Source organism: Sclerotinia sclerotiorum, genomic scaffold (genome assembly GCF_000146945.2).
Source record: "Sclerotinia sclerotiorum 1980 UF-70 scaffold_22 genomic scaffold, whole genome shotgun sequence".
Lineage (NCBI taxonomy): Eukaryota > Fungi > Ascomycota > Leotiomycetes > Helotiales > Sclerotiniaceae > Sclerotinia > Sclerotinia sclerotiorum.
In genome coordinates this window covers 316-14,151 of record NW_001820814.1, presented here as the reverse complement: position 1 = coordinate 14,151, position 13,836 = coordinate 316, and the positions used below count along the sequence as shown (strand labels likewise).

Here is a 13,836-nt window from a genome sequence, read left to right as displayed (position 1 = left end):
TGCCTTGACAACAACCAATGATCGTAAATGTTGTTAGGGAAATACAACTCAAGTAGTTGAAGTTGATCAAAAAGAAGTAATAGACTCTAGGTAAATCTACCGTTCAATGGTAATATTAAAAGCCTTCCGAGGCCTGTCGAGATACAATAGTAGACGTCCTCTGTAACAATTCAAAGCTTGTTCTTTTTTTTTTTTTTGGCTCCCAACAATTGCATACAACTCATACATAGTTATGCTAATTTAAGTGCTACCAATGCGGGGCAATATGTTAGCGTTCTCCACATTCACACGAAAGCTTCCAACCATTATGTACACGACCCATGTACATTTTCTGCCGAACTTCACAATTCTGGTCTCCAACTGTTGTATTCAAATATTCTGCGAATTAGACAGAGATGTCTCTAAGTCCACGAAGTCTAATTGATTGTTTAAACGGGTAAGCATGGTTTAAAATTTCTGAAGTTTACAATGCTACGCATATTTGCAAGGGGCCCCTCACAATGTGTATGGCCTTGTTTGATTACTGGTGGAATCAACGGAATGGCTTTCATGCTATCTGGAGTTTGGTAAGAATCTCGGAGTCAAGCCTCTGATAACCAGAGGAGCAACCTGCAGGATGATTTTACAAGCGGGAGGATTCTGGTGAAGGCAGAACGTTATAACATTATAGATGGCCCGGAATCAGGCAGGCTTGCCATTTAGCCCCCAGCAGGTCTATCCACTACTCCCAAATAGTTTTGATGATACGATACCACTAGCTCATGATTTCCAGTATAGAGGTCATTCGAGAATTGAGCCTGCCAAATTTGACAGCACATTGAAAGGCCTGCCTAAGACAAAGTTCGGCAGGTGATTACTCCTGCTATGGTATCTGGCTTCCCCGAAATGCCATCATTGGCATCGGTCTTGTTTCCCTGAGTTACTCTAAATAGAACGTACTTAGCAAATCACTGCGACTAACAGCTTAAACTGTGGGTCTCTGTGTGAAGAATGTTTGGGGGGGGGGGTTTCAACACGATGTAGGAAGCAATATTCGACTTGGTGGCTATATATGACCGGGCAATCAAAGTGGACTAAGAGCTCAGATTCATTACTTGTATACTAATGGGCATTCCTTTGCCCCTTTCTCCTACTTTCGCCGGCTTTCCGAAGCTAAATGATAACTGTGTAGACTAGTGCGTGGGCAGCACGCTTTCTGCATGTGACCTCATAAATCAACAATATAAAAAGGACAACGTATCCTTTGCATCTGCTATTATCAACTCCAACTACAAACATGTGCAACAAACAGCATCGTGAAGTTTACAATTCAGTTCGTCTCTACCATAATCGCTGGGATCTCTTGCTCCACAGTATTTGTAACCCCAATATCTAATGTAGACAGCTTTGCTTAAGCTAAAGCTCTATAGATCCTGGCCAGTCCTATCAAGCAAGATGCTGATAGTGCAGCACGGGTACCAGTGCCAATGACCGCTGCAGACCGTTTTCTTGTCAGTAGTCTTGACTACATGGACTGGGCAAACAAAATGGTGGCGGAAGGCAAGGCATACTGGCCTGACAAATCTGTGACCACCAAATCTCGACAGTCCTTACAAGCCGCGCCATAACTCGGAGGCCTGCTTTGCACCACCCTCGGAGCATCGACCTCGAGGTACGCGGAAGGCGAGTCTAACTTCCGTAATTATCTTAACAAGTACGTCTCGGCTTCTTGGCCGGTTTGGAGCTCATTACTCGGGATCTTGCTTGTGATGGTCAAAATTGCGATATGACCGTCAATATGGCGTTCTCAACAACTGATGTATTTATTAAGGATCAAATGCCTCAGTTTCGTACTCTTACGTTTGACGGAATCTATGATACTTGTAACGGTGGAGGAAGTGGCCGGATCACTGTAAGAGATGAAACAGGCTTTATTGAGGCTCTTTTTGAGGATGGCACAGCTACTTGTCCTGCAACTACTAATACTTTTTATTGTGCTGCTGCTAGCGCATAAGTTTATATAAGATACTCGTCTTGAGCTCGTTGCGCGACACATCCACAGATATGCATGGCAGGATAGTTCGGTTCCTTGGCATGACAGTTTGATCCAGGCTTCTTGCATACCCCAAGCGTGCTGAGTGGAACACGGGGCTTTCTAGAATTCTTGTTTTGGGGGAATAGAAAGTGGAAAATAGCAAAGACCATTTTATAAACTTCTTCAGGCCTTTCCTTGTTTAATTTCTCCAAGGTATCCATCAATACACTATCATATGCTAAAAAACCCGCAATCATCCTCCGCCACTCACTTTCCCGACCTTGATTTACCTCAAACAGCTCTTGTCTATCTCCAGCGCAACAGACACAATCTAAACAGGTAGTGTGTAAATTCCAGATCATGAATACCATAACATGCGCATAATATCCACAAGTACCAAAATTCAAGAGATCAAACTACTACAATTGTGCATGAATCTAACGGATGTCTCCAATAACCGAGCGAGGGCTATCTTCTTGGAGATTAAGCACGAATATTTTCCATGAACAACGTATAACTACGGAAAATTAGATACTTTGTACAGCCTACTACCTATACTCCCCGTCAGGAGTACAGCTCGCAAAACGCAAAGACGATGCTGCCACAGCGGAGCAACTTTGGTCATCAGCCATTCGACCGGTTTATTGATGGGAGGAAATGCTGCGTGCCACAAGCCGTTCCCAAACGTTAACCCCACACTTTCCATGTTCAAGAAAAGACGGGAAGCACATATACATTGAAAACGAAGTAGACTTTGACTTGTTTCTTGCTAGCTTGGGCGGCTATGGCCATGATGTCGATAAATGTTTCGACTATATTGTACTGGGAGAGATCGGCGATGATTTGAGGCTCTTCCTTCAGATGGCTGTACCATGGTTCAGAGAAAGAGTCTATGATTTGAATGAGCTCCATGGACGAGAAGTCAGGTTCTTTTCCTTGGGATAAGTGCTAAATTGTTCTAGGCCGTCGTGGAAAGCAACTGCAACTCATTAAACAGTTATTTTCGAGCAAAGGAGCTATATAACTTACCGTGCTAACTTACAGCACCGTCCATCAAGCCCTTTCGACCAGCTGCTTTCTCAAGGGCCGGGTAGAACTCTGTCTCCACATAGTGATGATGCTAATCGACGCAGTCATCGCACGCCATACAGCAACTCATGAAACCCTTTTTGTCAACTGAGGATTAGATGCGTGAGGCTTGTTGATACATACCATCAAAACTGCGGATGAGGGAGTTATGACCCAATGCCATTTGAGAGGCTTCGATGGTGAATAAATCTGTCTGTCCAAAACTGTTAGAGGCCACGATCAGGAGGTACGAATTTCTCTACCTTGCCAGTTTTGAATCTCGGTGTGTTAATTGACGCGAGTAGGGTCTCAATTTACATAGAAGGTGGCATTACAATCTCAACATCATATCAAATATGATATATTAATATAATTAAAAAAAAATTAAAAAAATAAATTACCCATCTACTCACTTTAAAAAGCTATCAAAATACAAATTAAAATACTATAGATTAATCTAATTAGAATCTAAATAAAAATATAAGAATATAATAAAGTATTAATCTTTAGAATAAACTTTAATATCTGATCTAAAAGAGGGAATCATAATATACATATAATAGTGAGGAGATACATCACCTTTTCAGATGCCTATACTCGTATATTTAGATTTAAAAATAATATCCAGGATAATACATGAACACAATTAAAGTAGAGAAACATGAAATAAAAGAAGCGAGACTGGTCTATCTACCCTATGGATATGAGGAGTAGACACCAATACCTACAGACTAAGCTAGGACGACTCTCTAAAAAGCAAAGCAAAGCAAAACATTCATTATTATCACAATCCATTTACACTCATTTATAGTTGTATTCATAATGATTGGATTTAATTCTACCCGTGAGTAGTACTAACGTACGTATTCATATAGTAAGAAGCCCAGGCCACCTACGTACATTCAAACAGCACCATCCATACCATTCTTAATTCTCATGATCTCGTAATGATTTTGTAAAAAGGGACAGACAACCAATCAAGACAACCAACACCATTTCATACACCAAACCCAGACCCAAGCGTAGAGCAAGATACGTTTATAGACCACCATTCCCACAAGCTCCCGCCCTGCCCCCCCTCCACACTCCACTTTCAAACATATCCATCCAACCCATAGTCACCATCATCATTAAAGTCCAAGCAAAGGCGCGGAGAAAAGATGAACATAATCCCAAATGTAACTCCATCCAATAGACAAACAAGCAGTTGTAAATGCCAAAAAAAGACCAAACAAGCCTGATATACTCAACATTTGCACTAGCAGACGATAAAGTTTAATTCAATAACGCCACACACTACTTTCCACATTTGCTTCATGTATGCTGTAACAACAACATCGACGCCAGAATTCTAAAATGCATGTCAAAGGTACTATAGAGTACAAAGATTGCTTTCGTAACGTGAATCATTTACAAGCCAGAGACTTTGCGAGTGCCGACACTCCCAACTCTCCCACTGGTTTTGCGAACTGCTCCAGATGTTTCTTTATTGCGGAGACTGTCCCCACTCCGCTTAGGGCTGCCTCGAACCTTTCCAAGTGAACCACTGCCAGATTTGATGGCAGATGGTGTCTTAGGTCGATTTGCTGTTCCGATATTTTCAACATCGTAACTACTGTCATCTATCGATGTATAGATTGTCGTAGTGGTCTGACTTATGGATCTTCCTGACCTCTCGCTCCGAGCTGGGGACCTTGATGTTTTGCGGCTGGTACGCATACGGAGCTGCCATTCCTCTTCAGACTCGGTAGCATCAGTCGATGATCTGTGTATTGAGATTACTTCAGTTTCGCAATGTGTATTATCGTCTTCTGTAGAGCTGTATGCCGAACCGTGACGTCCATATGGATGGTGGCGGTCACCCCTGCCTGTCTTTCTTGGTTGACCTGGTGTTGGTGCTGGCAAGTAATCCTCCTGAGTTCCGATGCTATGACTTCTTTCATTGTCCACTTCGCCAAGTGGGGTTCTTTGATTGCCATTTGGAGGAGTGACAATTTGACTTTTGGTTGCGAAATGTCCCTTTTTGGGTGTGATTGGAGCCATGTTGGCGAGCTTCTCCCTCATTCTCACTTCAAACTGTTCCTCGATCCACCACTCTCGGAAGGTTCCTTGGTTAAGATGGAGCCAATGTTGTTGAGGGCCAACAACCATTCCCGGTCTCATGAAGCGCATATACGCGATGATCTCGTTAGCAGTGAATCCATATCGGTAGATTAAGTATGCCCCAATCAAACATCCTGTTCGTCCAAGTCCAGCCTTACAATGCACAGCAATGCCCCTCTCCTGAACAGTGATCATCTCATGTGCTAAAGTAATGAACTTTCGAACAATACTAAGTGGTGGGCACGTGCCATCGTCGAAGATCATATCCAAGTGTTCAATACCAAGCGCCGTGAAATAAGATGGAGAGTATAACTCCGAGTTCAAACGAACTACTAAACCAATGTTCCGAGATGTGAAATGTTTCAAAACATTCTTGAAGGGTGTGGGCAAGGTTGGGTGAGTATCCACGTCTTCCAAAGTTGTTGGCAGAGTCGCATATAGTGGAGAAGAAGGAAGTATTGGTTGCACAGGGTTGTGTTGTGGGGAAGCAAATGCAAGAAAGTCGGGAGTCAACCAATTGAAATCACCCTGGTCCACGCGTTCGAATCTTTCATACTCCTCGAGATCGAATTGCGGAAGAGCGCAAAATCCTTGCTCCTTTGCGCGCCAGACACCATACACAACATCTTGAACTGTAATACCATAATCTGCTTGACTGTATCCTGCATCGCGGAAAGGCATCAAAGGTGGGTCTGCTTGAGCGATTGGCGCAAGCGCGAGATGGGGTGCCCATGATTGGATCAAGACCATATACGTGGCTAAGAGACACGCAGCGTTGGCTCGACCTAAATTACTCAATTAGTTTTTTTCTTGACCAGCGAACTCTTATGAAACAAGGTAGCTTACTACGCGCATCTGCTTTACTCCAGAATACAACAGGTTTGTTCTTATTTTCCGGGGCGCCAAGGATGTCGTGGAATTGAACTGCAAATCTATAGAGATGTCCAATGTGTAATGGTCCAAAGTCGTGGTGAAAGGCGTTGTAGAGGAGTGTATCATCGACGGTGAAATAGTGTGGTGGTTCTCTTTTGTCCGAAACGACTGAAGGTCCATCTGCAGCCCTTGCTGACCGCTTCGTCGGAGATCGTCGAGAGCTCTGTTGCTCAGGGTAAGGGAAGAGAGTGTCGGCCGTAGGAGGTGTAGTGTAAGATGCTAAATATAATCGGTCTGTATATGTTAGCCAGTGGAACGGTCTATCCTCCTCTCGAGGTTGTTTTGGTCCTTTCTTCGCGCAGGCGCCAGTAAATTTATCATTAGGTAGTAATGTTGCCCACTCGAGCATAGAATTGTAGTCCATTGGATGCATAATATCAATAAGGTAATGATACTGAGCGTAAGATGCTCAATGGTTCGCGCCGCGCGGTGAAAGATGTTTTGACAATATTGTAAATAAAGTAACACACCTGGGATGTACTCGATGATTTGCCCATATTTCAATTGAGAGGAAGGAGGCATTGTTGATAAAGGCACGCAAAGGCACCTAGTATTAGCAGTCGCGAAGTCCGAAACCGTAAATGTAGAGTAATTGAAGGTATCTTGTTGGCGCTGTTGTTGTTGGCAAGAGCGACGGTGGTGATGAATACTCGAGGTTTAGACGATGGTACCTGGATAGGCGCAAAGTTACTTTTTGTTGTTGTTGTTGATACTCGTAAACTTCGAACTAAAAACAAATAAACACTTCAGCGCAGCAAATGTATCCTGTCTGTAAAGGCGACGGAATCAAAAAGAGGTATTCCTAAGAAAATAAAAACAAAATCAAATCTCAATCCAAAATCCAAAGCAACATGAGAGAAAATGTTTAAGTAGAAGAAGGATTTCCAAATACTTGTTAGGAATTCGTATGGATTTGTATGTATGTGAATGTGAATGATCAATAACAATTTACTAGTCTGATTATAGTAATTGTTCTGACCCAGCAACCAAAAAATTGACCAGCAACAAGAGAAAATGGATGAGCAAGGTTCAAGATTCCAAACAAACCATTCCATTGAATGATTGAGCACAGAGGACTAGGTAGCTTACGGAGGGAAATGCTAAAAGCTCAGACGAAAGAGTTGGCAAGGCAAGGAGAGGGGGCTAGAACAAGGTAAACAATTGATGTTGTGATCATGGATTATATTGTTGATGATTTTCTAGTAGGAGATATCTAGCAGATAGTCTCTAGCCGTCTCTGCTAAGATAAATCTAATAGATCTATCAGTTACATAGAATGAATAACTCTTATTATTAGTATCTAGCTAGCTAACCAGCAATGAAGAATAATAAACACCTGTTCAACATACAATTTCCTTCTTCTTTTCACCTCACTTACTCGCTCACCGCTTACCGCTCACCGGCAATTCAAAAAACTTCACTCGCTCCAAACTTCAGCTACCCCTGCATCCTCATCCTCGTCATTCTCCCATGATCATCCAAACAAAACAACCTCGTCAAAGCATCAAAAAGCCCAGAAAGTCCAATTTTTCAATTTCATAACGAATCTGATCCCTTATTTCAATTCTACTCACGATGGAATAACTTATAGAACATCGCTCAATACTCCGGTGTCCAATTTCTTCAAATCAAAACTTCATTCAGTTGATTTACCACAAGTTTTCAATTCGAAGAAATCTCGAGAAGTCGAGGACTCGGCTATTCTTCGGAAACAAACAAACAACCCCTGCCCCTAAATCTCTCCATCCCTCTAAATCAATATCACCACAATGAGCAACACTTTTTCGAGTCTACGCTTACACAAACCCAACAATAAAGAAACCACCCCTTTCCCCTACAAACCTCAGCAAACATGGCAACCGAACTAGAATTCCCATGCTCACTGTACGAACCCTCCTTCCTTCCCCTCCCTCCCCGTCCTCCAAGCCCACTAACCCCTCCCCCAGCACCATCGACATCCCACTCCCCACCGCACGTCTCGCCTCCGCCGCCCTCTCAGCCCTATCCGTCGACGCTGAACTCTCGCCCCTCGTCCGACGTACCTTCTCTCTCGTTTCCCCTACTTCAGACAACCTTGTCTCCGCAGACTCGAAAACTATCTTCCATACCATCTACCGCGCAACCACAAACCGCATGTTGCGTGTAGCTGTCAATGGATTTATGGAGAGTTTATCTGTTGTCTTGGGGGTTATGGAGGAATTAGATGTTGATGTACTGGAGAGTGAGGGTGTGAAGAAGGAGCCAGAGGTGCAGTTTGTTTAGTGATGCGTCAAGAAATGCAAAAAATGCTCTGGTTATCTGGGTTTCTCTTTAGTATTTAAGGACTCCCGTGGATGTTATTCCCAGATGATAATATGGGGCCGAAAGCAAGGGATAAGGAAAGACAGAAATCGAAGGAGAAAGGAGAGGCAGGAACCCAGCATAACATCAAAGAGCCCAGTTGCACATACATCAAGCGCAGGTATCCACGCGCCCGGCAAGCATACATCATTACTTTGAAGGCAGAAAAAGACCTGACGGGCTCCTGACGAACTATGTCACCTTCCAGGAATATCAAGTGGATGTGGAGCTATAGGAAACCCCCATACGTTACGCGGGATGGAGTTCGTACATATACAAATTTATATATCCAAGAGAGACATCGAAGCAGGTGCTGCTACCTCTCATACCATCCATAGCCAAAAAACCACAAACATGTAGACATCTTTAATCATCAACTGCATGCATTTACACTGCACAAATAAAATCATCCATCAATAATATCTATGAAGTTCCGAAAACACAGCTCACCCACCCAACAACTCACATTACAAATTATCCCCCCTTTTCCAGCGCGCGCCCCCCCAGTCCCAAAGAGCATCATCAAATCCACACACGAACTCTCCATCGATCTTCATTAAAGCAGCTGTTAATAGATCAAATATATCAAATATACTCAAAATCAATATCTTTATTCTATAAATACATATCTACAAATCTACAAAGAGCTATTACTCATTCCATATACCCATTATCAAATCCCAGGGCTGATCATGTTAACGTATCGAATGAGTAATAGTAATATATACTAAGTATCTATATAATAAAATATATATATATCAAATACCTTCCCCGCAACTTCCCCGGCATTAATTATCCCATCATTAAACTTTTGTATCGCCCCTGAGCTGCTTTCAGCCGTGACAGTTGAACCTTTCGTGCTCAGGTATCATTAACTCCGTTTCATACCCCATGAATTCCCAATATCGCTTCCCAGAGGAAGGAAATCTTGGTAAGAATTATCGATCCGAAGAATAGAACTATAACTATAACTATAGTTTTTCCTTTTCCACAAGTTTTTGTTCGGCTTCTTCGGCTCTTCTGTTCGCCTCAGCCAAAACCTTTTCCAAGTGACTAATATATTCAATGGCAACTTCCACTGTAGCAGCTTTACTACTTGCACTTTGACCGTTCTTTGAGCCTGCGGATTCGGTTTCCCCAGCATCACCACTACCAGCCTTGTCTGCTATAGAATCCTTGGTTTTTCCCCGAGGATAGTATTCGGAAGGTATCATATCATGCAATGTTGTAAGTGCTAAGTTGATCCTATTTCGTCTTCCTTGCTCGGCAAGTTTATGAGACGTGCGTTTTGATGTTAAATTGGTTGATAGTTCCGAAGGATACGAAACACCAGGAAGATGAGTACCTTCAAGTATGTTTTGATAATTTGACTTCGATGCGAGTAGAAGGGAAGCAGTTGCGTCATCATGGATGGATGAACTGCCAGGAAGTAATGGCTTTATGCTAGGAGATATCTTGGGGAGAAGGGCTGGGGAGGCAAGAACGGAGGTGCTCGCTCTCTTCTTGGTGCTCCGTGCTAGGGTTTGTGGCGTTTTGCGCGCGGCTCCGTTCGTCCCGTTCATGGCATCTATTTGAGGGCTTTGACTGGCAGATGTGGCTAAGCCAGGGCGTCCAACTACTGGCGAAGGCAAAGGTTGAAATCCAGGAGTTTTAGATCCTGTCGAGCTCAAAGTTGGTGTCATTTGTCCGTCGGACTGTGTATCAATACGAGGTAGCGTAGGTCTTACAGTATTTGCAGCTTCTGGCAATGCAAACCCGTCCAAAGCTGGATCGTCGAGGTCCATTTCTCGATTCAGTGACGACTCGCCGGCGGTAGGAGATTTTGTGATTCTCATCAGTGATGCTGGCGTGGCAGGTGACCCAATAGGAAGCCATTTATTTTTGACATTCTCCTTTTGTGCAACGACATAGGGTGACCTTCCAGCCGAGCTCGGCAACGGTGGAGGTGCCATATCTGATAGATGCTCAGGGGATATTGAGCCATTTTCAGAATGATCAGTGCTTGCTGCCGAATTTGTTGATCCAGTTCCTTTAGATTGAGATGTTTGAGAATTTAAAGGCTCAATAATTTCTTCCAGGGCTTGAGCGCTCATGCTTATGCTTTTCCTACCTCGATTTGGCTTGACAATCGGCGATTGTCGAACTGCACGAGTGTTGACTCGTGGTTTTGGTGCCACAGACTTCCGGGCAGGCTTCCGGGGTGGGATTATAGAGCTTACCGGCGCAGAATGCGAGTCGCCATTCATGTCAATTGGTGAGTTCGTAGATCCCGAATGACGATGGTCAAATATAGCTTGATGGTCGTTTTGGGCGTGCAAAGCAGGGGAACTCAAAGGACTGAAATACGCTCCGGGGACAGTGTAATCAGGGATATTGAAATGAGTTTCCAAGGGGGTAACAGCTGGCGATACGAGGGGAGTAAAAGCCATCTGAAATGTCAAATTAGCAACCATTCCCACATGTTTCGAAATGTGTAAAATCAATGGACAGGAATGTCGAAGTACAGTTCAACTAGACTAACCTCTTGCTCCCTTAGACGGTAAGGCTCAAACACAGATGGCGGCTGCTCTGCTTGAGAGTAGAAATGTTGATTGGCACCATGTATTTCCATACTATTTGGTGTTGGTGGAATCATTCTATTCTGGACATAAAAGTTCCGCTGCTGTTCCTGCGACTGACGTAGCTGCTGCTCATGCTTCTGCTGTTGTAGATACTGAATTTGCGCATCTAAGTGTGTTAAACTTTCTGTAGAAGTATGTGGATGTACCACTGGAGTCCCGAGAATAGCTGAATGGCTAGAAGCTGTCGTCATTGAAGACATATGGTCGTGCATTGACCCATCGAGCCCAACCTGATGATTGCCAGCCATTCCTGTATTCATTGAATCCATCCCATCTTGATGCATCATTTGTTGATCTTGCGACTGTTGCTGGTTGAAATCGAAGTCGAATTGTAGACCACCGGCCATATTGTGCATATTTAGATCAAGAAATTGCTGAAAGTCATCTTGAGAGGGGACGGACAAAGTAGGGTCCTGAGTATTCCAAACCCCAGAAGTATCCATGATTGCGATCAATTGGAAGGTTTCGCCCACTCTGTGTCGGTAAGTGTATGGCCTGGTTGTACAACAAATGGTCGCAAACTGAGGGGTCTCGGAACCGTGAATAGTATGTGCGCCGTGCGCGGTTCGATGAAGTATATCAAACGAGAATGACGATTATGCTGGTTATATCACTCCATAAGTGAGTTCTGTCAAAGGGAGCTTGGCTTTGAGTAATTCCCGACCAGCTAGTTGAGCTTCAGCTTGAATGGTGATTGAGTGAATCGGAGGGTGGTGGTTTTGTATGATGCGGAATCGCTTTGTGTTGGACTTGGATCTTTCTTTGGTGATTAGTGAGGAGTTAGATAAACCAGGTAAATAAGGTAAATAGATCAGACAACAACAAATGAATATATTGTCTAGTAATTCTTTCTGTATTGGCCTGAAGGACGTCGATTTTTGTGCTCATAAAATAAAATGCAGCAGCAAATTCATTTGGTCGTTGTTTAAAGCTTCGTACTAATTTAGATGGTGGCTTTTCTCCCATCTGAAGGTTTTAGACGGTTTAACTGAGTCCAGGGCTCTTATCGTACCAATAGGTACAAATGAACTTTGTTATTTATGTAATGAAGCCAGCCGTGCGTACCTTTTTCCGGTAAGCTAACTATCTCAGGCAATGGGCCGACAGCTTCGAGTATCTTCGAACATCAATATAATATAATATCAATTTATTAGATAGTTGAATGATTGAAAATTCTCTTTTTCTTTAAATCAGATAGATAGTTATGATCGACGTCCTTGTTATAGTCATTAGTCGTCTTGACTCTTTATAATTCATAGGCGATACTACGGGGTTATTGAAAGTATATACTGTGCTTCAATCCTAGTAAAATGAAAGGGAAACGAACATCAGTTGATGCTTATAAATATATCATATATCAAATATTTGCTAGATGGGAATTCTCTTGAAGAAATATAACCTCCACTTACTTGAATTGACTTTGGAAATACTAGGTAATTTAATGATATAATACAAATCTCATCCTCACCACCACGAAGCATTTCATTTCGAAGCAAACGCGGGGCGCGAACATTAGATACACACTCAACATCAGCTGGATCATTTACATCTCACTTCCTTTCCTGAGACATGGTGGTTATGAATACGGAACAACATTGTTTGTATGACCTTCTCAATCATACCCCCACGGTCCATGTTCATAACCAATTATGTTTGATTGTGGAAGGTCTAGAAGAGGGGTGTTCCTTGAGTACATGCAACCAACAACCATCATTTATTTATTTATGCGATTAACATTTTTCAAAAACAAGTCTTTATTCTTGTATATGAGAGTTAGATGTTGTATTACAGAAGTATGAATCTATATTATATTATGTGAAATGCAGCACCAGATGGGTCATTTCTTCTTGATCGTGATATATTTCAATTATACTGTTCAAGGACGGACATGCATGAACGCATAGACACGGTATAAGTAGCAAGCGATCTAGCAGTTTGATACCTCTCCACCGAAACCTAATGCGGTACAGTATGTTCAACAAGCAACAAACAACATAGACAAGCTTGAACTCAACATCACCAAACGACCGATCCTCAAAAACATTTCACCACAAAAAGGGTTCCTATAAACCTATGCATCCTCCTAAGCGAGCCCCCAATGCAGTAATACCCCGACTGGAAACCATGCTCACTACCAATGATCAAACTTTTCTAGAAGCATTAAAAGCCACCATATAGTCCAACCCTTTCCCCGTCTTCCCACACTATCAAAAGGATATCCCATGCAAGCCCTAGCATTACCATTAACCAACCAAAATGAAGCAATTTTTTATACATAGTCCAAGACAATAATGCACGCATCTGCTATCAGTGTACCTGTTCCTCAAGATAATATACAAGAAATGGAAAGTAAGAACGGCCCTGTAGAGCAGGATGATCAAACGGTGAAAGAAATGCAGAAGTACAGACGAAGGATTACAATCACAAAAAACACTGATGACAAACAGTTATGCGCTACGAAAAGCCTACCTCAAGCTCAGCTCTCAAGTTCTCCATGCCTTTCTAGCCTTATCTCCATTTTATAATATTATCTATGAGAGGACTCTAGGAGACATATAGTAATCTTACATATAGAGGAGATTTTCAAGATCAGTATGTAGCACGTGTTACTATACGACACTTCCTCTCACCATCTTTCTCCCCTGGAAAGCGGCAAGAGAAGTACATAGCAAGAAAAGTCAAATTTCTCAACAGAGGGCCAGCGCCCTCCCATCTCTCATCTCACCTTGTTGCATGATACACATACACATCCCATAT

General features: G+C 42.8%; 8 protein-coding genes across 8 annotated transcripts; 4 read left to right on the top strand and 4 right to left on the bottom strand.

Moving 5' to 3' along the window:
- Positions 1-500: 500 nt before the first annotated feature.
- On the top strand, positions 501-702 carry SS1G_12673 (predicted protein; the record flags this gene model as incomplete). The annotated part of the gene is made up of 2 exons (XM_001586048.1): positions 501-566; positions 616-702. 2 exons carry the CDS (start codon positions 501-503, stop codon positions 700-702), a joined length of 153 nt encoding a protein of 50 aa, XP_001586098.1.
- A 574-nt stretch (positions 703-1,276) lies between these two features.
- Positions 1,277-1,993, top strand: SS1G_12672 (predicted protein; the record flags this gene model as incomplete). The annotated part of the gene is made up of 2 exons (XM_001586047.1): positions 1,277-1,352; positions 1,695-1,993. The coding sequence occupies 2 exons, from the start codon at positions 1,277-1,279 to the stop codon at positions 1,991-1,993; spliced, it is 375 nt and encodes a 124-aa protein (XP_001586097.1).
- A 424-nt stretch (positions 1,994-2,417) lies between these two features.
- Positions 2,418-2,806, bottom strand: SS1G_12671 (predicted protein; the record flags this gene model as incomplete). Its single annotated transcript, XM_001586046.1, has 2 exons — positions 2,418-2,531; positions 2,750-2,806. 2 exons carry the CDS (start codon positions 2,804-2,806, stop codon positions 2,418-2,420), a joined length of 171 nt encoding a protein of 56 aa, XP_001586096.1.
- A 328-nt stretch (positions 2,807-3,134) lies between these two features.
- On the bottom strand, positions 3,135-3,266 carry SS1G_12670 (predicted protein; the record flags this gene model as incomplete). The annotated part of the gene is made up of 2 exons (XM_001586045.1): positions 3,135-3,190; positions 3,227-3,266. The coding sequence occupies 2 exons, from the start codon at positions 3,264-3,266 to the stop codon at positions 3,135-3,137; spliced, it is 96 nt and encodes a 31-aa protein (XP_001586095.1).
- Positions 3,267-4,492: 1,226 nt separating this feature from the next.
- SS1G_12669 (hypothetical protein) lies at positions 4,493-6,640 on the bottom strand (the record flags this gene model as incomplete). Its single annotated transcript, XM_001586044.1, has 3 exons — positions 4,493-5,970; positions 6,032-6,337; positions 6,589-6,640. 3 exons carry the CDS (start codon positions 6,638-6,640, stop codon positions 4,493-4,495), a joined length of 1,836 nt encoding a protein of 611 aa, XP_001586094.1.
- Positions 6,641-7,970: 1,330 nt separating this feature from the next.
- On the top strand, positions 7,971-8,380 carry SS1G_12668 (hypothetical protein; the record flags this gene model as incomplete). Its single annotated transcript, XM_001586043.1, has 2 exons — positions 7,971-8,002; positions 8,065-8,380. The coding sequence occupies 2 exons, from the start codon at positions 7,971-7,973 to the stop codon at positions 8,378-8,380; spliced, it is 348 nt and encodes a 115-aa protein (XP_001586093.1).
- A 1,049-nt stretch (positions 8,381-9,429) lies between these two features.
- On the bottom strand, positions 9,430-11,426 carry SS1G_12667 (hypothetical protein; the record flags this gene model as incomplete). The annotated part of the gene is made up of 2 exons (XM_001586042.1): positions 9,430-10,887; positions 10,980-11,426. 2 exons carry the CDS (start codon positions 11,424-11,426, stop codon positions 9,430-9,432), a joined length of 1,905 nt encoding a protein of 634 aa, XP_001586092.1.
- A 1,944-nt stretch (positions 11,427-13,370) lies between these two features.
- On the top strand, positions 13,371-13,585 carry SS1G_12666 (predicted protein; the record flags this gene model as incomplete). Its single annotated transcript, XM_001586041.1, has 2 exons — positions 13,371-13,428; positions 13,527-13,585. The coding sequence occupies 2 exons, from the start codon at positions 13,371-13,373 to the stop codon at positions 13,583-13,585; spliced, it is 117 nt and encodes a 38-aa protein (XP_001586091.1).
- Between the last annotated feature and the right edge of the window lie 251 nt (positions 13,586-13,836).